At 44.1% G+C, this 23135-nt stretch overlaps 1 protein-coding gene across 1 annotated transcript; it reads right to left on the reverse strand.

Annotated features, from left to right (window-relative positions):
• Positions 1-3715: 3715 nt before the first annotated feature.
• C8A (complement C8 alpha chain) lies at positions 3716-21686 on the reverse strand. The gene is made up of 11 exons (XM_071750049.1): positions 21449-21686; positions 19324-19420; positions 18239-18383; positions 17036-17180; positions 15350-15539; positions 13731-13931; positions 12194-12434; positions 9541-9669; positions 8795-8952; positions 6341-6563; positions 3716-4236 (listed from the first exon to the last, which is right to left on the reverse strand). Exons 1-11 carry the CDS (start codon positions 21556-21558, stop codon positions 4085-4087), a joined length of 1791 nt encoding a protein of 596 aa, XP_071606150.1. The 5' UTR covers positions 21559-21686; the 3' UTR covers positions 3716-4084.
• Between the last annotated feature and the right edge of the window lie 1449 nt (positions 21687-23135).

Consider the following 23135-nt stretch of genomic DNA (forward strand, 5'->3'; position numbering starts at 1 on the left):
TCTGCATGGGCTTTATGATATCCTATATTATATTTACACAAGCAGTTTGCTCATGAACCAAAGCAAAGAAGTAAACATGGGGAAGCTGAGTTTTCTCCATTGCTGCTGGGAGGTGAGCTGGATCCCAAAAGCATCTTTTAGGTAAGTTGTGATCCTCACACCCAGCTTTCCCAGGAGAAAACCAACTCAGCTCTCAACATCTCCATCAGGAATGGGTAAATCAGGCTGCTTTCCAGCCCGGATTCATTTGCTCCTTCTCTTTTCATGTCATGTAGACACTTAAATATTTATTTTTACATTTACTTACACATTTACTTTTACATTTATTTACACATTTACTCACACATTTATTTTTACATTTACTTACACGTTTACTCATATTTACCTGGGAGGCTGGGATGTGGTCCAAGCTGTGGCTGGGGACTTCAAACCCCACAGAAGTTGTAGTATTGCTAAATTACTTTCTCATACTCCTGCTTCTCCCACTATCAAATAGATACGGTCGTTCCTCCACAGGTTCTCTCCCAGACAGAGAGATTTTGTTGAAAGTGGCCCAAAAAGTCCATTCAGAGGTGTTGACAGTCCCCAGATTTCCAGCTCCTAATTCTGCTGCTTTTTGCTGATTAAAGGGCTCTGTGAGCACTCAAGACAACTGCCAGATTTCAGGTCAAATGATTCCTGCAGATGCATCTTCCTTTTAGACCCTCTTTCAACACCCCCCCACTTCTCTAATTCAACCAAACTGGAGATGAAAGCAGTAATTATTGTTTTTATGAATGTATATTTTATATTTATTTATAATGCAGCACCAAGACCCTGATGTGTCGGGGGTGATGGAGCAGCACAACAAATGCCATTCCCTCCCCAAACTCTTGAGAATCTGGCATTTCCTTTGTTTCTGTTTCATTTTTTTTGAGGGGTAGGATTAAATGTTTTGCATCTTCCCATCCTTCTGCCTCCATGAAGAGGAAGGCAGTCATTTCTGAGCTGCTCCTGCTGGGGCATTTTAAAGTCACAGGCTCAGGAGGCTGCAGGACGTGGTGTGACATTGACCCCCAGGTACAAAACAGCTCGGTCTCAAGCACTGCCCTTATCTCCTCCTCTCTTAGCTGGTTATCTGGAGCCTGCACCTTGCAACCCCAGGTGTATTGTCATCAATCATTTGCTATTTTCCTCTGCATCCTGGTGCCTCTCTGCCTTGCCTTTGTTAATAACCCGGTTTGCCTATATCCATAAAAATATCTGATTGTGATACCATTTATCCAAAGCAGCAAGCATCCATCATGTACTTATGAGTGAGATAAACCCTGGGTCCCCTGGGAAATATGCCTCAAGAAATATATAGGATAAATAACTACATCAAATGTGTGTCAGTGTGCAAGAGGAGAAAATCCATTCATTAAAAGCAGGGTGGAACTCCAGGGTTTTATTTTACCCCCCAAGCTTTTAGTTGGAGAAAAGAAAGGTAAGTTTTTGCTGCTTATCTCATCTGGCACAACTCTCCTGCTGGCCACTTCAGCATGAGCCATATTAACTTCTTTGCCTGGCCTTGTAAATGTGTAATTGCTCATAATCTGATTTTATTTTTAATTTCTGGACAGCTTCTCCCTTTCTTTGGACTTCAGCTCCACTGCTCCTGAGTTTAAGCCATGCAGGTGTTTGAGCCCAGCCAGAGGGGGGGACTGGAATGGGAGGAGAGGGGCTGCTTTGGCCTCAAAAAGGAACCCTTGGGGTTGGATTTCCTCACCCTGGGTTCAGGGTGAGTGATCAACTCTCCCCACTCATATCTTCAATTTCAATTTTCAATTTTCAATCTCTATGGTCGAGCACCACCCTGTTTCAAGTGGAGAAATCCCAACTTTTTGCTCTCATTTATAGCTTCATGGTGGTATTTCTCCATCACTTGGATTTCTTCCTTTTTTTTTTTTTTTTTTTCCCTTTTGGTGATCCAGTCCTAGAAATGTCCTTCCATTCCAGTCTGTGATCTATCCTAGAAATGGCTCTGAAACCTAAGGATGCCAATTGCCTTCCTGCAGGCCACATCCCTCCCCAGCCTCCCAGGCATTAGATCTTCCTGATCATTAATTTCTTCCCTCTGGTCACAAAAGGAGCAGACTTGGCTTTCTAACTAAGATTACTTGATACCCATTTGCTTTCTGGCCTTTTCTTGTCAGTGTAAAGGTAAAAATTGCCTGTGAGCCAAGCTGGTCCTGAGTGGAAAAGCTTCTGCATGGCCAAACAGCACCGAGAAAACCACTGGGGGAAAAACTTGTTTTGAGCCTACATTTCATATCCTTCTGGGATGATGAAATCCTAGGGGTATGGGATGATGAAATGGGTATGGGATGCTTTGTGCTGTTGCATTTTTCCAACATTGAAGGCATCAGATTGAGGCCTTTGGGAGCAAATTCCTCTCTGGGTGAATATCACCCTTACCTGGAAATTCCAAGCTGGCAAAAGGCCAAAGCTCTACCACTCACACAGGGATTTTTCACAGAGCAATCTCAGTGTTCAAGGCAATATTGTTTGTTGTTTTCTTCTACAAGAAGACCCTATATAGTATGATTTTCAGGCAAAAAGGGGTGAAAACGTGATCCTTTGGAAGAGAAGATGGGACCAGATCTTCAGGTAGCATAAATCAGCAGCAGCAAAGGGGTGATGCAGATTTACATCAGCTGAGTGTCAGCCTCTAAATCACTGCTGACACCCTGTTGAAAAACAAGCTTTTCCAAGAGCCAGAGCTGAGCAATTCCTTTCACTGAACCATGATTTCTTTCTCCTCCTTCTATCCATTCAGATGTATATAGAAGCACTCCTTTGTGCTTTGAGGTTTTGTTGCTTTTTATAATGCCTGATTCCTTCTCAGGGCTTTCCCCCCTTCCTCTCCCCCTTCTTTCCATGTAATGAAAAGCACAGTAAAATGAAGTGCCATTCTCTTTCCCTCCACCCCAGGTTTTTGTGGCAGTTCATTAAGAAGAGGGAGCTGCAGGCTCTTGCAGTGGTCTCAGGACACAGTTCAATACTGTGTGGGTTCTTGTGCAGAGATTTATGTCTTCCATTCCAAAAAGCCCCTTAAATCAAGCAGCCTCTTAGCATCTTCTCTGCCTCTGCTAGCCTGGGAGATAAAAACTCCTGCGTGCTAATAGTGAATTTATCACTGATCTTAAAGAGGAGGAGCTTTGGCTTCTGTGTGAACATCCTCTGCTGAATGGTTGTGTTCCAGCCTCTCTATCATTATTTCATTTATCTATTGAAGATTCTTTGTCAGTTTGGCTTCACGTTTCACAATGGTGCTTTGACATCCCTTGATTTGTGTCTTCCCATGCAGAGCAGCATGTGGCTTTCCTGCAAATGGCTTCAAACTTGAAGAGGGGAGATCTAGGTTAGACATTAGGAAAAAATTCTTTCTTTTGGGGGTGATGAGACACTGGAACAGCCCAAGGAAGTCGAGGCTGCCCACTCCCTGGAAGTGTTCAAGGCCAGGTTGGATGGGGCCTTGAGCGACCTGAGCTGGTGGGAGGTGTCCCTGCCCATGCAGGGGGGTTGGAACTTGAGGATCTTTAAGGTCCCTTCCAACCCAAACCCTCCTATGATTCTATGAAATCCAGCTCTGCCCAAGGTGTTGGACTTATTTTAATAAAAATAAAAGGATCGTGAGCTTTTAATGTGGTTTTCAAAAGCAAATATAAACATTTCAGCAAGTCAAGCTCACTTAACATGAACATTTTTAGTGACTTTATTTCATGACACTTTATAGCCCCAGGGCCACTCAGTAGCACAGCCACCTCTGGGGATTCTCTGCTGTCTCCTCTATTGTGCCAGGGCTTCCATCAGTTCTGGTGGTGCAAAGGTGAGGGGACAGGGGTGCCTTCAGTCAGCTGGAAGAATTGGTCTGGTTTAGGGTTTTTTTTTTTGGGTTGTCAGATGCTTCCAAACTGCTCTCTCCATCCATACAGCAGCGCAATGCTTGGCGATGATTTCTCCCCAGCCTAATTCCACTGCAGGATTGTGCCTGGGGTATTTCTCATCCCGTGTAGCTTCCAAACTGCTCTGGGGTGTGGGGAGTGGTGCCATGGGGGGGTTCTCAGCAGGGTTTGCTCTGCTGGTCCCTCCCAGCACAGGGCTTCCCACCACGCTGTGGGGCTGGGTTGTTGCAGTGCCGGCTGCGCAGCGCCCTGCCCGACTGGCAGGGACCCCACTCTGACCAGCAGCTCCAGTGCCCATCAATCTCACCACCTGTAGATCATTAAAAAAAAATTAATTAAACAGGAAAAATGAAAGTATTCAGGACTGAAGTGCTGAATACCACAGTGGGAAGAAGAAGGGGAGGGAGACTGAGTCGTGCCGGCACCGTCGTCCCGGGGCAGTGGCGGAGTCACCATCCCTGAGGGGTTTTAAAAGATGTGGTGCTGAGGGTTTAGTGGTGGCCATGGCAGGGTTGGGTTAACAGTTGGACTTGGTGATCTGAAAGGTATTTGCCAACCTGAATGATTCCATGAATGCCAGCATCTCTTTGGGATTTTTGGCTCTGGGGGCAGGAAGGACTCCCTGGTCCATCCCAGCTGTACCCAGCACACAGGTGGCTTTTGAGATCCAGGTGGTTTGTGGCCAGATGAGCTGATGCAGCATCACCCTTTTCAGACAATTCCTGTTTCATTTTCTCCTCTGCTCCTTTGAAATGCTGCAGTTTGGTTTGCCTTGCCCAAAGGGCAGCTGACAGCTCTCCCTGCACTGATGTTCCCGTCTCTGACCAAACCAGAGGGACAAAACCCTCCTAATGTCATGGAGCTGTTTCAAAAATCCTGCCCATGCCTTTGGAGATGGGTCATTTCATTTTTTTCATTTCAATACAGACTGAGTCATCAGGAGCGTTCAATACTATGGATTATGGTGTGCTCCTGAATGATGGGAGTGCTTGATGCCTGTCATTTACTGTCATTTTTTATTTACTCAACTGGTCTTCATGCCTGGCTTGGGCACTTTATTAATCCAGACAGCACAAATGGATGTGTGGGCTCTTAGTGCTGCTGAAAACCTGGGTTTCCCATCTGCTATAACACTGTTCTTTAAAAAAAAAAAAAAAAAAAAAAAAAATGTGGGTTTGGTCTTAAATAAATTTTAAAACTAAAAATTTCTTTTGTTTCCCATGAGCTGGAAGTGCTCACACTATTGCTAAAAGCAAGGAGCACCAGGGCTGGGTAGTTTGGTGGGATGCTTTGAGCCAGGTCCTGAGCTTTCCCTGCTCCTCATCTAAGGCAGATTCCTAGGATTTGGAGACAACTCACAGAGTCCTGAGTTTATTTTTTTAAAGTCCACTTTTGAGCCACTGAAGCAGTGCTTTCAGCCCAGGTTCCTAAACTTTCTGCTCAGCTCTGCTCCTTATCTCATCACAGCTTTGTTTTCCCAATGCTGAGACCCCAGTTGTCAGCACATGGGGGAAGACCTGGAGCTCTGCCTGGTGGAACTGCTCTGAAGATGGATTTTTTCTGCCAGCTTCAAGTGCTAAGGTCTGGATTTTTTATTTTTTCTTGCTGTCACAAGTCAGGACAAAAATATCCCAAAAGAACTGTGACATTTTTTGAAATCAAAGAGCAGGTTCTAAGGTTGGCTTTTTTGGCCACCCATTTAATTTTTTAGGATAATGTATATAGTAATGAAGAAAAAATAAATAAAATCCTGACAGTTTGGAAAAACACTTTTTTTTTTTTTTTAGATCAGCCCCTAATGAGCTGCATCCCTGGAGCATGGCAGCCAGGCAGAGCCCACTCCCTTGGCTGCCAGCTGAGTTTTGCCTGTGGGCTATTGCTGGGCCCCAGCTCAGCTTTTTTGCAACACATCAGTGAGTCTCCAGCTATTAAACACACCCTCATTTCCACTAATTTATTTATAATAATCACCTGAGCTGTTAATTTAATTCCCTTGCAGGGCTGCTTAAGATAATGTAGCAGCAACAGCCACGAGGGATCAGTGATGCATGGGTGCAAAAAGCCATCGTGGGTGATGAACCATGTGGAGGGGAAACCTCTGCCACAGATTCATAGAATAATTTGGGTTGGAAAGGACCTCTAGAGGTCACCCAGTCCAACCCCCCTGCAGCAAACAGGGAAACCCTCACCTAGATCAGGTTGTTCAGAGCTTTGTCAGGCGTCACCTTGAACATCTCCAGGGATGAGGCCTCAACCTGTGCCATTGTTCCACTCCCCTCATGGTAAAGAACTGTTTCCTACCATCTTGTCTAAATCTGCTCTTCTCTAAGTTAAGTTTCCCCTCATTTAAACCATTGCCCCCCCTCCCTTTGCTGCCTTTTGCCCTCCCCTACAGGTGCCTGTCAGGGTCTCACCTCGGCGCTTGGTCTGCTCGCAGGCAGGGCCTCCATAGCCTGATGGACACTGGCAGGAACAGGTTTCTCCCACCAGGATGGGTTCCCCGTTGTTCTGGCATGCTTGGCAGCGACAGGCATTGAATTCCAGGAGGTATTCATCCAAAGCTTGTCTCAGGTTTGCCCGTTTGGTTTCCATGCCACCAAGGTCGCTTCTGCGGAGAATTTCGTGGATGGGCTGCAGCTGAGTAGGGTGGGGATGGAGAGCATGGAGAAATTTTCAGCTGGGCATCAGCTGAGGTGCTGCCAGTTGGGCAGAGAGCTGAGACATTGCTGGAGAGACACAAGGACTGAGGAAAAACTTATTTGTCTTCCTTGGCAGCTCCAGGAACGTCGTGCAAAGGCATCGCCACGACTGGTGGGCTCCAGTGGGAATCCACTGCTCCAAAATCTTCCTCACTGTACAGGTTTGTGTGGGATTGGCTTTTCTGAACTGTGCTGGGGTTTCAGGCTGGCTTCACATGATAAATTAAAACACCCCAGTAAGCCCATTTTTGGGCTGATTGTTTTTTTCACAGTCTCAGAGATTTATGCGTAGTTTGGGCTTTTTTGAACAGGAACGTTTTAGTAGGAGCTTTGGACAGTGGGTGGCAAAATTCAAAACTCAGTGCAAGCCTGCTACTAATGGTAACCAGATTGGGAACCATCAGGTAAAGTAGAGAATTTTACCTACCAAGTTTTTGCCCTTTGATGCAGGAAGAAAATACTGCACTACCTACAGCATTAAGCACATAAAATGCTCCTGTTAATTCCAGTAGCAAATCACAATTCTTATAACTCAGGTTATAAGAAATAACTCAGGTGGGCAGCTGTAATTATAATCCCCCTTCTCTATTGAACCTGTTTTATAAAAATGGGGGGATGAGCTGAAGGGCTGGGGGCTTGTGCACTGGTGGTGGCATTCAGCCTCCTGAAACCCTTTCAGTGGCTCATGGAGGTGTTTTAGGAATCCAGCTGTGTTTAGAAAATGGTTCTCCCCAAAAAATCTCAGCCCCACACCCCAGTAACAAAAATTCAACTGCATATCAAAGATAAAATCCCAAGACTGATATGTCTTTAATATATATTTATATTTGTCCAGCCATGCTCCTGTGTGAATGCTGCACGTCCTGGCTGGGAATGGTTGGAAAGCAGAAGAGAACTGGACATCATCTCATTGCAGAAAGCTCTGTGGGAGCAGTTTGTGGGGGGGATCAGCTGAGCTTTGGGAAGAGCTCTTAGATAAATTTGCACAAGGTGGTTCAACAAACAAGAGGGAGCTGCTGATAAGAGCTGCTGAAGTGGACATGAGCTCTTATCAGCAGCTCTGGTTGCACAGAGATTGTTGAGCTCCAAAGCAGCCAACAGAGAGGTCAAAGCATGGCTTACTGGAAAACTGCAGTAGATTTTGCCCCAAATTGATGATGGGAACTTGTGCAAAAAAGGTGAATAACCTGCAGCATATGTTCAGCAGGATCTGGAAGTGCTTCTAATTTATCAGGGATTTCTGTTGCTAGAGGGTGCTGCCCAGGAGGGTCTGCAGATTCCCTCATCCCTTGTAGATGGTTCCTGATTCCACTTTCCTTTCTCTTCTCCTCATTCAGAGCCAGGAGTGGCTTTCAAATGAAGCTGAGAGGGATGGGAACAGCAGCCAAGGTCCTTCCACAGCCCTGGCTGTGCCCCTGGAGCAGAGAAGCCATCAGAGCATCCCCAGGTAGATGTGGTACTTGTGGCCACCACCTCCTCAGAACTCTGATCCCTGGCCCTGGATTCTCCCTTCCTTTCATCCCCTCTGCTTGCACCCATCTCTGAAAACCTGTAGGATGCTTTAGTGATTATTCCTTTGGATTGTATGAGGCATCCAATAAAATAAAGGGAGGAGAAACTGGCTGACTTTTTATGGCCAAGGAGAGACAGGACCCACCTAAGAAAGCAGTCAGGAACCCTGTGCTCCAAAAACTCCTGGAAGTCCCTACAGCAATACTCCCCATGGTCTGCAGAGCTTGGGCATAGGGTCTTCTGTGGCCCTGAGGCAGGTGAAAAGCAAGGGGGAGTCTTTGCTGGGGGCACAAATCTCTGTCCCCAGCCCCCAGCAAGTCCCTGCTCGTAGAGGAGGGCAGGCAGCATCAAAGGGAATAATGGGGATGAATGAATGCAGCCATGGAGAGCCATTCATTGGGAAGCTGTTTGGGGACACATCAGAAACTTAACTCTGCACTAATCCAGCATTAAGCTCCTTGTCTGTCTCCCTGTGGATGCAGTCAGTGGGAGATGTACTCCCCATTGTGAAATGAATAAGAGGTTACCAGCTCACTGGCCCGTTACATTTAATCTTGTTCTGTGATGGGGATCACAATAAAAATACAAAATGATCTGCTCCACTACCCTTTCATTCCTTCAAGTGGCAGAGTTTCTTCAGCTGCAGAAAAGCCTTACCTCAAAATCAATAACAGCAGGATTATATTTTAATGACCTTCCCCAGTGCCGGGACATCTTGCCATCCCAAGTGTTCAGGAGCCCAGTGCTGTAGCTGGTATCTCCACCTCTGATCTGGGAAATGATGTCTTCCACAACAGCACTGTGGCTCTCAGCATCTGAAAAGGTGAAGGACACCCCCCTGTTAGGTAGGTGCTGTTGCCACCCAGAGACTTGAAACTGCTTAAGGGAGGGGAGATCAATTGGGGAAGGGGATATCAGGGATGCTGCAATTGATGGCAGCCCTGCCACCTTGTCCCAGGCTGCTGAGCTCTAAGACCTGAGGAGCTTGCAAGGCCCCCAGCTTCTGTTTCTAGTTAGCAGCCATGCTCTCTACAAGTGATTTACAAATCTGGGGCTTCCTCACTTTTGAACACTTTTTATAATCAGCTTTGAGTTCTTTCAATAGTTGCCCTATTTCCTCTGTCCCCCATGTTGTGGTTGTAGGGACTGCAGCCTTCCAGCCACCCCACTGCTCTTATTTACCCCTGTTCCTAACCCAGATATTGCTGCTGGATTAATTCCTTAATTCCTATTATTTTAACACCAATCACTGCTTCTGGAGACCTGGACCTAAAGTCACCCCCAACCCTGCCTGAGCCATGGCTGGGGATGGCACCAGATCTCCCCTCTTGGTACCTTTATGTGACCCTACAGGAATCTCATCACCCAAGGGATGGAAGCTGCCATAGCAGCCTCTATCATACCTGTTTTCAGAAATCCTTTCTTTTCACAGTGAGAGGATGACACAGAGGTTCCCAAATTCAGAAAGCTCTCACTGACTGAAAGCCCAATGGACAACCCAAAACAGCTGCTTATCTCTTCTGCACTGATGTCTGCAAAACAGGAAGGAAATCAGTAAAATCAGTGCCTTGTTCTGAGGGAGGTTTGTTTTCCTGCTTGGTTTGGGTTCTGTTTATTTTCCTATCAATTAAGAAAATAGTTATTTGCATTTGTCTTGTGTTTAAAAGTCAAGAGCTATTCTGGCCAGTCTTGTAGTGGAAAAGCCAATATTTTATTAGGGTGTATGAGTTTTATCACATCATAGGTGAACAGGTGAATGTCTTCAATGTAAAAGTTTTTCCTTAAAAATTATTAGAAAAAAGTCAAATGTTAATAAATGCCTTCAGACCCATTTCCTCTTGTTTGGTGTATTTAAAAATCAAACTGTTTTTCTGTTGGGTTTCGTTTGGGTATTTTTAATTTGCTTTTTTCACAGCCTAACTCACAACTTAGGGTAGATCTGGGAACAGCAGCTGAAATTGATGGAACCTTGCTAATTTTCCCAAATTGAGGATCTTGCCCAGGTACCCATGGCTTAAGCAGCATCTTCAGAAGCAGCTTGCAGGTTTGTTTGCTGAAAGCTGCTACAGCCTTGCTGCCTGCACCACCATGCACAGAGCTGGAGACCCAAAAAGTGACTGCAAGAGGGGAGAAAGGAGCTAAGGAGGTGGTTTCACCAAGGTAAGCAGTGGGCATATTTCATACAGCCTGGTTTTGTGTACACACTTCAGTGTTAAAAAAAAAAATAATCCATTGAATGCCATAAATATGGGAACTGTGAGTAAGAAGTAACTTTTATATTGCTCTGTTTGTCAGAGGACCTTAAAATGTTTTACAAAGCAGCCTGGTGATCAATACCCCGGTGCTGAAAGGGACCCCACGGGGGTCACTGGGATTTGTGCATCGTGGCTTAAATGGTGTAAAGATTGAACCCACTGGTTTTTTTTTCTGAGCTGCCTCAGCCCAGCCCTGGGGACCAGTGTCTTGTCTTGCTCCAGTTTAAAATACTGCTAAAACACCCATTGCTCTGGTTTTGTTCCCTTCAGCACACCCTGGAGGAGAAGCTCACTGGGGCATGGATCTTCTTGTCAGCTTGGTCCCGACCAAGAGAGATGCTCAGCATCCCAGGTTCAAACTGGGGAGGGCTGAAGATTTTGGTGGTGGTGGTGGTGGGGAAATGCCATCCCACTGCAAAACTGGGCCCTGGAGGAAAATTAAATGTGCAGCATTCAATTACTTGTGCTCAACAGTTGTAAGCACAGGGGGTCAAATTCATCCACCCAAAGCAAGGTGAGCGATGGCTTCTCTGGGTGCTGGAGTGCCATAAAATTCCACTTGAGGAAGACCCTGATGAATTGATTCCCCATGGCTCCTGGTCAGTAATGGTGTTCAGTGAGGGGCTGTCAATACCATTTGCAGCAAGATCAGGTCTTGATAAATGAAAAGTGGTTATCAGTGCAAAAGGGTGGTCACAGAAAATATTGGCACTTGGGGGGGGGGGAACCCCAAGAGGTTTGGTTTTTTTTATATGATATAATGATATTTTTATATATGATATAATTTGTGATAGTTAAATGTGCTGGAGTGATAAGATTTACGGGTGCATTTTGAATTAATCAGAATATATGAAGATTCTTTCTAATTTACTTGGTGCATAATGCATCTCCCATAAATGTTCTTGTAATGGGTGAACACATTATGCTGTTTTCTGCTAAATAATAGAACCATAACAATCTATTTTTAAAACAAGTAATGAAAAATATTGATGCCAGAGCAACAAGGGACCTTGCTCTGACATAGATATTTATTTCACTCGTGACCACATCCATAGAAACTGCTGCAGCCTGAAAGCTAGAAGTGGATCTGGCAGCAAAGCTGCGGGCCTAAGCTTTGCACTGCTGGGTTTTGGGTTGTTCTTGGGTATTTAAACCTATAAAGAAACTTCATTTTCAACATTCAGGTTTCCTACATGCCTAAAGTCCAGCTCATGTATATGTGTGGAGGCTCAGAGACCTCCCAAGCTGTCTCTCATTTAAGGGCACAGAATAGGGATCTTTTTTTCCTGGGCATGTGCTTTAGAGAGGGAGAAAAAGATGCACAGGTTCCTTCCAAATCTCACCCAGGTTCTTCTGACATTATCCCTTGCTATGTGGCCAGTAGTGCAACCATCTTAAATATCTCCATCTTAAATATCTCCATCCCTGGAGATATTTAAAAAGAGCCTGGATGTGGCACTCAGTGCCATGGGCTGGGAACTGCAGCGGGAGTGGATCAAGGGTTGGACTTGATGATCTCTGAGGTCCCTTCCAACCCAGCCAATTCTATGATGCTATGATTTATGATCTTATGAATAATGTGCACCTACCCCATCCCTACTGTGTGTTTTAGGGCTGATGACAAGTTTCCATCTATCATGTGATGGGACAGAGGTGCCAATGAGCCCTCCCAGGGCCCAGAGAGATGCTGGCTGTGTGGAGCATCCGTAGCCAGATGAATTTCCCTGGTGGACTGGACCCTCCCCAGGTCCTGGTTTAGAGCAGAAAGTTGTGAACAGAGAACATCTTGTCAATTTCTTACCTTTTCTTCTCATTTCCTCCTTGTTAATGACAAGAATGTACTCAAAGGTGCCTCCCATAGTGCCAGATGTGATGAAGTGGGTGCCGAAGTCATTGATGAACTTGGCGTACATGCCGTAGTTGTAGGTGTCTGGAAGCTCCTGCAAGGAGAGCAGGACATCTTCATCCAAAACAATCTTGTCCCTTCTCATCTTGAAACGGGCTGTCTGCACCTTCATTGCAACTCGGATGAACCCAAGCTCCTTCAGTTAAAAAAAAAAAAAAAAAAAAAAAAAAAAAAAAGAGGTGCCATTCAACGTGCGTTTTAAAAGAAAAAAGTTATTTCTAGTCTGTAGGTTTGCAGAAGAAAGCCTGAATCTCAGCCTGTCAGTGAAGGCACAAAAACAAGCCCAGGTTTCAATTATATGGCTGATAATTTATTTTCTTTTTTTTTTAAAGAATTTATGAGGTGGAGGGCAGAGCATGGGTTTGGATGTTCTGGGGGTTTTTTCGTTGATGTGCAAGTAGGATCAGAATTGGGTTCCACATGACTCCCCCCTCTAAGTCCTCTGTTTCTCATATTGCTTTTTACTGGTTTCCTTTCCATACTGTTTATTCCCTTTTGCTTGGGATACCCCAGCCAGGAAAGTGCTGACAGGGTCAGGATTTCCTGGATATCCCACCAGATCCATGAGTCCTCTCCTAGATTGGCCACTGCCCAGTAGAAGACTTCAGAACAACCAGAACAGTCCCTGAAATGATTCCTCCAATAACTGAGCATTGCTGAGCTGCAAACATCATGGGATTCTAGACAAGGGCACAGTAAATACTACAATGTGCCTTTTTCCAACAGCTTTTAAGGACAATTCAACTCAGAACACCAAAGTAATTCTTCTTCATTGCTTTCTGTCAGCAGACACAAGAGGAGTGGAGATGGGGCAGGGGAAAAGGGGGAAATAGCAGCATTCCTGGTATTAAATTGGGAAGAGCTGATCAAAGTTAGTCCATGATGTAAACCCACGGTGAGAAATCCATTCTATTATTGAGGACTCTTTTTTCAGCATGGTGTTTAACCTCCCATAAAAAAGGTAGCATATTTCCCCATCAGAAAGCAGCTTGTATTAATTTGAGCAAGATATATTTGCTACCCGAGATTATTCCCTGAGGACAATTGGTTTTGATCAACATCTTGGTATTTCCTCCTCCCTCCTCATCATTTTAAGCATTTTTTTATTTATTTATGTGCTTAATGTCACCGGGAAGCAGGATGGGGTGAGAAGACATGTGTTGTGGTGCTGCATAATTCAATTTTATTCCCACTCCCTGTTTGCTGCAACATAATAAGAACAACAAACAGGATTGCTAACGATCAGACATTTGCAATTACATGAACAAATTAAGGTACAATTACTACGTGTTAAAAAAAAAAATGCAATTGAGAGAATAAACTGCCAGAAGTTACAGCCAGACCATGCGACGTGCAGATGACAGGATAGGAGCATATGCATCACTGATTATTTTTTTCTTCAATTTTTTTTTTTTTTTTTTTTTCCCCTTACCTTCGTAGCATATTGTGTGAAATTCTTCAGGGATCCTTTGCCACCTGATAAAGTCAGGCCCAGGGTGATCTGGATATCTGCATTTGCTGGCCCAATCCCAATGGTAAAGCCTGTTGTTTTGGATTTATCACTTTTGAGGGCATCGAGCAGATCCTTTGAATCATCATAAAACTCAAAAGTAAATCCAGAATCAGCGTGAGCCTGAAGTGAAAGGAGCAGACATGAATTTTTCAGGTTCTTCCCTTCATTTTTAATCTCTAAGGAGCTGATGGTGCCTTTGGTGAAGCCTGGGAAGTCAGCACCAACCCTGACTTCAGTGGAATGAAGAATTCAGTCGTGTGCCATTTTATTTGGAAAGAGGTAAGAAATGTGGATAAAGCCACAAGTTTTGCTTCCTCTATCTCCAAGCAAGGGAAAGCTTTATGTTTAGACACTCCAAGCTACAGACAGAGCTGCTAAGGAAGCCTGATTTGACACTTCCCATTGTAAACCCATCCTTCCAGTACCTACAGCTCTGCCAAACCCTAACAATCTAAGTGATTTTTTTTTTTTCTTTCCATCCTGCTTCTGAATGAAAGTATTTAGGTAAAAAACTCAACAGCAGTGAGCCAGCCACTTGCTCCACTAGAAAACAAACATTATTTTGCCTGTGTTTGGAGAAGTGACCTTTGCCTTGACAGCTCTGCTTTGCTGGCACGTGGAATTGAGCAGCCTGGCTGAATCTGGGCTGTGACAATTGCCAGCTCCATCAAAAACTGGCTAAATTATCAGCACTGGAAGAAAAACATCTTATGCCATTGTCAGGGACTTCCTAGGCTCTGGTGGGTGGAATATTCAAGTGTCCTTTGGTGCCTGGCCATTGTGCCATGTCCTTCCCATGGTAACAGGAGCTAAAGGTGAGAAGAAAATGTGGACTGTGTGGTGGGTCTGGGTTCAAACTGGTGTCTAATGGGCACAGGGGGATCTGCCTGCTGGGAGGAAATGGCAGCCAGTTACACTGAGCCAGTGGCTGTAGTATTCCCCTGGGATAATGTGTGTTTCATTAATTCATGTCAAAAAACCACAATTACTGTTCACCAGTGTGGCCAAGGCACCCACTTGTGATGGGAAAGACCCAGGCTGGATCCTTGCTCTATGTGGTTCATTCTCCAACAACAGATAGCAGCACCCAGAGTATTGGTGGTGTGATAGCTGGTGATGGCTTTCAGGATCTCTGTCTCAGTCAGCCTTTGAATTTATATCCCTTGTAGCCATGCCACAGACCTAAAATGCTTTCAAAGCTTGAACCAGTGGCATTGCTCCCACCTTACACCTGGCCAACTTCATCCCTAGAGAGGCAAGTGGCTTGTGAAGGCCTCACAGCTTAATAACAGCAGAATTTGGAGAAAACTCATTTCTCTTGGCTCTGATTAGGCCAGAGTAAGCAGTGGTGATAAAGCATGTTAGCTCCTTGATGTTCCATTAAAAAAAGCAACATTTCTACCATGGCTTGCCCCTTGTCTTGAGGACGGCAAGAGGGGTGACTTGACAGGCAACCTATAGTGAGTGACAAAATGCTCATGATATCTTTGTAGGAAACTGGGCTTTTAGCTGGGAAATCCTTGCTCCATTTGACTTACTAGGAACTGGTAAAGGTGGAAGTTGTAAGGTTTTCTGAAGTACTTCTCATCATCTCCATAGGAGAGGCGTTCACAGGCAGCATCGTACTTCAGCTCCCGCCACTCGCCGTTGTAGACTTGCTCACAGTGGCCTCCAAAAAACTTAGGATCATATACATGGAGCCTCTCTTCCTGTGTTAGGATATTGTATCTTGGAAAGAAATAGCATTCAGGAAGTTATCCATAGCTCCTGTTTTATTTACTGGTTCTGTTCCCCTGGACGCTACGAGTTATCTGTCTCTGACGTTGAGTTAGCACCTAAAATATAAGGTTTGGGTCTGCTCTCCTTGCTCTCTTCTTCCCCAAATTAACAGGAGACAAACCATAATTTTATTTGCAAGCCTTTGGCTCAGATTCATATACTAGAGATGAAAGAAATCAGTTAAATTGTCCAGTTCATCCCATCCTGGTGAGTAGTTAGGAAAGTTCTGACATCTTGGAATTCCTCCAGGTCCCCCAAAAGTGTCTCACAGCCTCATGCATCCCACTGTCACAGAGTGTTTTCTGTAATTGTTTTCTGTCTTTATCTCATCTCCTTCCTTTTAATAATGGTCCCATTTCTCAGAGGAGTCAGCACCCTCCCTAGGCTCACGCTCTGCCTGTGCTTTGCCAACTCTCTCCCTTATTATTTCCTTACTCCTCTTTCTTCCTGCTCTCCTCCATCACAGCTGTTGCCCCCTGAAAACCCACTTGTTACTTAATATTCCCTCTAATTCTGTGGCTCCAAATAAAAGCATTATTCAAACTAGACAGCAGCACTGCTCCTCACACCAGGGAATGGTCTTTAAGGCTGAGATAGTAAATGCTGCTTCTTCTGTGTGTTCTGCAGGAGAAACACAGCAGAGAGCAGTATTAAATGGGGTGCTCAGTGAAAAGTAATATCTGTTCTTGAAAAGCTTTTGTTGCATTGGGTCCCTGGGCCAGAGAGATTGGTCTCATGGACCTCAGAGAGTGTTGGTTGGAGCTGGTGGGAAAGTTACCTAAGGGGTGTTTATATTCTCATCCTTTAGCCCAAGTATCTTGGTTAAAACATCACATTTAAAACAAAAATTTTTCACAACAGACAGTTTGTCTTTAAACTCATTCTAGATACGTCTTCTCCAATATTACCTAACTAAAATCTGAAACTGAATGCAGTAAGGCTGTTTCTTGGATGTGTGTATTTACTCTGCACGTGTTCATATGGACCCTGGATCTCTGCCTTGAATCCATGCCTCAAAGTCCTAAATCCTGGAGTTAAATCTCCTCAAAGATGAAAGCCACCAGGATGCTGCATCCCCAAAGTCTACTGTTACCTTTACTATGTTTTTTTTAACCACTGGAGAAAGTTTTGAGATAACTTTCAGAGAACTTGGCCATATTTTTATGTGAGTCTACAGAGTAGACTCACAAATACAGAATGGTGGAGAGAGACCAAGGTCAGGTGGCAAATCTGAGACAGACTTGGAAACCAAAGCTGGGGTGAACCCTCCTCAGTGTTCCCCATGGCAGGGTGGGACAGTAGCTCTTTTTGGGTTTTGTACAGTGCCTTGTGAACTCATGGAACACTGCTCTTACTAAGGAAGAACAATATAAAAAAAAAAAAAAAACAACCAACCTTAATGCTGTTTTGATTACAGGAGTACCAGTTATTGATAAATTGCTTACCCTTGGGCTGCTTTTTCAGCTCCTGGGACTGGAGAGAGATGTTCACAAGAGCTTTCAATATCTTCATCCTCACAGTTCTCCTCATCAGACCCATCTCTGCAGTCCAGCTCTCCATTGCACACAAGATGCTGTTTGATACAGCGACCTAAAGTGCACAGGTAAATGGCTGATCCTCCCTCCAGAAAACCTTTTTTGGGCAGCTTGCTTTGACTCTGCTGTTTTCCACCCATATCTCAGGGTGCCACCCATATCTCAGAAGCCACCTCAAGTTAAACCATCAGGTGCTTGCTTTTCCCAACTCCCTGGGGGAAGGTTTTTCCTTTGCAACCTGGAGTGACCACAGCTTGGGAGTCCAAGGCCCTGTGGGACTTGGCTCCTGTGGGATGGGAATGAATAGAGGTAAAATCACTGGCCTGATTTTATTATCTATAATCATACTTTTGGAAGGGATATACAGGAGGTCAGCTCCACCTGGTCAAAGTGCAGCTGTTCCTCTTCTCTTTACAAACTTTGGGGAAGTTTGTTGCAATAATTATAGCCCAAGAATGGATGCTTGCAGGACAGGTGTTGGAAGTGCTTTTGCTTTTGAGGGGTGAGGAGAAAAACTTGACATGATCTTCAGGGCAGGAATCAACACTCTTCTCTCAAGGGAGAGATGCTGCTCCAGCTGATGAGCTGCTCACAGAGCTTCTAAATCTCCATAAGGATTTTCATTAAATGCTCAAGATGGGAGTTCGGAGCTGTTTGTAAACCCAAAAATCTGTCAAGGCTAGTCAAACTTTCTGAGACAGCCTTATGATATCCCACTCCTCAGAGCTGGGGATGGCTAAAAATAAATAAATCACCCCAACAGATTGCTAGTTGGATTATTGATTGAACTGGGTCTCTTGCAGGGGGAGAAAGTGGTGTTTATGGGAGCGGTGGTGCCTGTGCTGGAGAGTGTGAGGGTGCAGCACACCCTTGGAGCAGCATATTTCTCCTCTCTTTCTTCCACTAAAAAAATTAACCTTTTCTCTGTCATGCAGCCGCCTTTTCTTTTTTTCAAGCATAACATGAACAGATTTCTCTAAAAGTGAGGGGGGCAAAACTAATGGGGAAATCTCCTTTGTCTCACACGGGTTTGCCATCCTGCTGGCCGGGAGACCGAAATCATCGCCAGGACTTGCAACCTCCTTGGCAGGACTTGGTGCCCAGTTCACTTACCTGTTTCCTGACACTGGAAGTCCTTCCCACAGCTGGAGGTTCTGGTGCAGGATGTCTCAGCACGACAGCTTTGCTCATCCCAGAGGTGCCCTGCACATCTGTGCCCAGCAAACCCCGCCGGCTGCAGCAGCCTCCGGTACCGATGCTGAACCACAGAGGAGAGAAAAACACCACCAACACTTCACGTGGATCCCCCCAGAGACATCACCTCCCCAGGCTATGAAGCAATTCCAACTATCACTTCTCTCTATGCTGTTATTTTTCTGCCTAGTCCCCAGGCTTTGCCTGTGATAAATGGAGGAGAGTCAGAAGGGAGGTGGGAACGCGGGAGATTTGCTCGGAGTTCACACAAGTGAATTTGGAGGGGGATGGAGTGGCTGTTTTTACTGTTTCTTCCCTATTTTATACCTTGGAAAAGATGTGGAATTTTTCCAGTTAAGCGTGCTTTGTCCTGGAATGGAAGAGGCTCAGATGGACAGACACTAATTACAGCACTGATCCTGCCACATTTCTGATGGATTATTAATGAGAATTGCTGCTCTTGAAACTAGGAAGGGAGAAAAAAAAAAACCAACAAAAACAGGAAAGAGAGAAGAGCAAAATAATTTACAGATTATAAGAACAGGGATATAAACCCGATAGAAAGCAAAATTATGTCACGTATTGGAAAATAAATTATTGAATTGTGAAGACATATGTGAAATGTTATAAAAAATTGATAACGGGAGCTGATGAATGAAGGCTGCTTTTAATTTCTTTTCATTGGAATATTTGCATTAAGAATCAGGGGATACTTAATTAAATCTGAGAGAGAAAAGGAAGAAAGCAGATATTCTGGCCTGATTCTTCCACCCTTTGCCTTGATTTGGCATTTTGCTGCTCTGCTGCTTTAAAGGAAAGTATTCCCCAGTTTACACCAGGGGTAAGTAAGAGCCTCTCCAGCACAGGAGCATCTCCATCATACTCGGATGAGTTTACTGGATGCTTAAGAATGATGAATATGTATAATATATATTATTAATGTGTGTACATCCTCATCACAGACACATCTGAAGATAAATGAATACATTATGGTGGAGGCTTACTTTTTTCTCTTGGCAAGGAAAGCAATCAGTCCATTCTGACCACTGGCTCAGCTGACAGTTGACAGGAGCTGGAGAATTAACATCCCTGCTGCTTCTCCTAAGGAGGGGAAGACACAGTGGGCTGAGGTCTTTGAAGCTCTGTTTTAGGGAGGGTTGAAGAGAAATAATCTCTTCGTGTGTGTGTGTGTTCTTCCACCAGGCACCTGGTTTGGAGGAGGGAAGCTGTGGTGGTCCAGATGTCCCATCCAGGTGTTCATCATCAGAACTGCTCAGGGGCTGCACCTGAGGATTTTCTCTTGGGTTTCCTGCTCTCCCAAGAGATGCTGCCCCCTTCCCAGCAGGCAGATTGCAATAAAAGAGATGTGCATCATTAGATATGAAACCAAACACCCAGGTAAATGGAATGGAATGTCAAGAGGCAACAGATTTTGAGGAAAGGGTTTTCTTTTTGGCTTTCTTTTCAGGAACACATCACAAACTCACAGAGCAGTGATGTCTATCACCTTGGGCCAGTTCTGAAATCTCCTGATTTAATTTTTTTTTTTTTTTAAGTTGTGAACTCATCATCAGCACTGTTCCAGACAAGTATGAAATCAGGATCTGACTCCCATGGGCTTTGTGGAGTGGTGAGAATGGCTGCACCAACAGTGCTGAGAAATCCAAAGCAACATCGACTGTGGGCATTTGTTGATTTACTGTATCTAAGAGGAAATAAGTAAATCCTGAGAAGAGGGGAAAACCTATAGGATGAATATAAGAGCAGAAAATGGCCAGGGCAGTGTATTGCTGTGGCCTTTGGATCATGCAGTGGGTATCATGCAACAGCAAGAAAACCCTTATCTTGCCTCCCAGCCCCACAGAACTCTCTAGTTCTGTGTCTACTCCTACAATCTTTATTTGTATAACAAGTTCCTTTGTCTTGAGGAGCAATCTGTGGCCTGTCAGAACAATTCTGTGTTTGCCACAGCCTCTGAAGCATTCTGAGGGGTTGTTCAGAGCCAAAAAAATATTATTATTTTGGTGATTAACTAATGAGCAGTCTGTTTTACTTATGAGACTGCAGTCCAAAGAGAAACACTGATAATTAACAGAGGTTTGGAGCACACTGGGGATTCATCAGGGGCTGAAGAAGAGAGACTGCTAAATGAGAGTTGCAACAGCTCAGCAAGGGATGCAGAGCAGCACGGGAGATAAAAAGCCACCACATTCCCAGGAAAACCACGGAGCTGGAGGACACGTATGGATTGATGCCTTTTCATTCTGACAGGAGGATTTGTGGGCTGGATCCTTCAGCACTTCACAAGGTACTGGGCTGGCTCACCTTCCATTGGATTTTATGTTTAGCTCTTAATTATTCTGCCTCGTCTGATAAGTTCATCAAACATCAGAAATCTTGTCTTTGTTCATTTTCAAAAGGGATTATTGGAATAAGCCTTCATAATTAAGTGTATCACTACAACATTTTTTTTCCCTTTCCTCCTTCTCCTTGTTTCCACTTTCCAATTATCACTGATACCTTTGTGATCCTTCTAAATCATATTTGCCTTTAGAACAAGTTTGAAATTAATAGGTGTAGAAAAAAAAAAATCCAGGCATTTTCATCACGACACTATAGCTTTAGAAAAAGGTATTGTGTTTATTCCCTTCCTTCAAACCTGAAGTAACACTCGTATAGGTTAATAATATTGTTCAGGGTAAAAAAAATAGAAGTCTGAGGATCTGGCCTGGGTTGAAAATTGCATTATAAAAATGTACTTGTTACAGGTTAACATTGTCAAATGTGGAATAAAAATAAGGAAAAAGAAGATGAGGAGCATTCACTGGTAAACCATCCCATGTAGAGAAATCATTCCCTGTGCCCAAAATTAGTGTGGTAATTTTTGTGAGGAAGTTGAAGAAGGCTTAGTAGTCACTTGTCAAAGAAAAAAACATTGTGCAAACAGTTAATATAAGAAGGAATTAGGATGCCAAGCTTGGGCGTTGGAAAATATGTATTTTTTTTTAAATCTGGTAACTTTCCACAGAGAACACAGTGTGGCCATGACCTCAAATCAGGCAAAATGATGATGACCAACCTGCCCATAATTTCTACATGTGAATTTTTTGGGGGGACAGCCAGACTTACCTCTGGGAAGGCAACACCTCCAGCTCCCCGTGTGCCGTAGCCACGGCCTGACGTGCACTTAAAGCCAGCGAGCACAGAGAGAGAATCAGAGGAGAAAGCTGCCACCACATTGCTTTTCCATGTGTAAATGTTTGCTGTAAATCAGCTGCAAACCAAAGCTTTAGGCTTCAGGATGCTGTAGGACAGGCACTGCTGGGAGATGCAGGGAACCCACCGGCCTCCGGAACGCTGCGGTAAATCATTGACAGCACAGATCAAATCACAGAGAATCAGGACACATCCCAGAGCCCTTTGCCCCTTTGGAAGCAAATTCTGGGTGTTCTAGCAAGGAATGTATTAAACTGTACAACTGTTCCCATGTTGAAGTCTCTCAGGTTCTGCTGTAGCAATGTGTTCCTTGCCCTCCTGTTCGTTTGAAGGAGGAGGGAACTCATATCCCACAGTGACTTAACTCTAATTTTGGTGTGTCTGGTTGGGGACCAGGGAAAAGCTTCCCAGTAAAGCAAATTGAATATTATTGTAAATTGAATATTATTGTACAATTGTGTTGAGAGAGACCTTCCAGCTACATCAAGGAAATACCAGTTCTTCCCATTCCTATAAGACAGTGTTCCCGCTCCAAAGCTGATGTGTGAGTTGCCACCTGGATGTTATTAAGGTAACAGTCACAAGATGAGAATATTCAGTTTTTCTGTGTTGGAAGAAAGAAAAATTGGCTATTGGAAAGACTTGGTTATGATATAGTTCAAGATGCCCACCTCTGTTTCCTCAAGGTTGCATATAGCCTGGAAAATTTCCCTGCCACGGCATTCCTGGGAAGGCACAAAAAGGCACAAGAAATCTATAATTTCACTAGATACTAGTTTAAAAAAAAAAATTAAAAAAAATTGAGAGATCTATAGAGGCTTTTCTGTTCAAACAAGAGCCTGTATCTTCCTGCTTTTCTTCTTTATAAGTGGGGTGAGATGCTTTATGCATAAATGAAGTGTTCCCAGCAGACAACTGGAAGCTTGAACCTCAATAAATTCAAAAGAAAGTGTAATTATTGTAGGAAAATCTGGTTTTGGACTATTACAGCTATTAAGCAGACAGTGAATTGTCCTCTGTCCACAAAAGACTGGGATAGAAGTGTCACTTTGTATATTTCCCAAATTAATTGCAAAGCTCATTTCAGTAGCCGGGATTATAAATTACTAAAATAAAGGCACCTCTTCCCGTGGTATTTTAATATAATTAAAGTTCAGAATGACCCTGGGGCTTGTCTTTGCTAAACACGAAGAAATGTAGCACATGGGTAAACTCTGTAGTGAAATGAAATGAAAACTGTTTTTTTGTGACCTTCGAGAGCTTGTTAATGTAGTCCCTTACCTACTAATGCACTCCACATGAGGTCAGAAAGTCTTTCTCCTTCCTTCACCTACACAAGAACAACTCAAATAAGGGTTTTATTTCGTTATTTATTTATTTTTATTATTTTTTTTAATGTGCTATTAAACCTAAATTGCTTTTGCCTGGGATAAAAGCAGGGGATTGAAACTGGCCTGAGGGTGATCCCTGCTGTTACCTCCCTGTTACTCGTTACAGCCTCTCTGCCTGTTGCTCTGAATTCACAATGGCATAAACAGATTTTAGCAATGCTTATAAAGGTCTGGTGGGGATGGACCTGATGGACCCTTCCTGGGTGTCT

Source organism: Heliangelus exortis, chromosome 8 (genome assembly GCF_036169615.1).
Source record: "Heliangelus exortis chromosome 8, bHelExo1.hap1, whole genome shotgun sequence".
Taxonomy (NCBI): domain Eukaryota; kingdom Metazoa; phylum Chordata; class Aves; order Apodiformes; family Trochilidae; genus Heliangelus; species Heliangelus exortis.

Bases quoted from the DNA above. Each gene is read 5' to 3' on its own strand.
- C8A (XM_071750049.1), bottom strand. From the start codon at position 21,558: ATGTGGTGGCAGCTTTCTCCTCTGATTCTCTCTCTGTGCTCGCTGGCT. The intron at 19,421-21,448 runs GTAAGTCTGGCT...TCCCCTCCTTAG, and splicing joins GAGGTGTTGCCTTCCCAGAG to GAGAAGCAGCAGGGATGTTA. The intron at 18,384-19,323 runs GTAAGCCTCCAC...TCTGTGGTTCAG, and splicing joins TTCCTTGCCAAGAGAAAAAA to CATCGGTACCGGAGGCTGCT.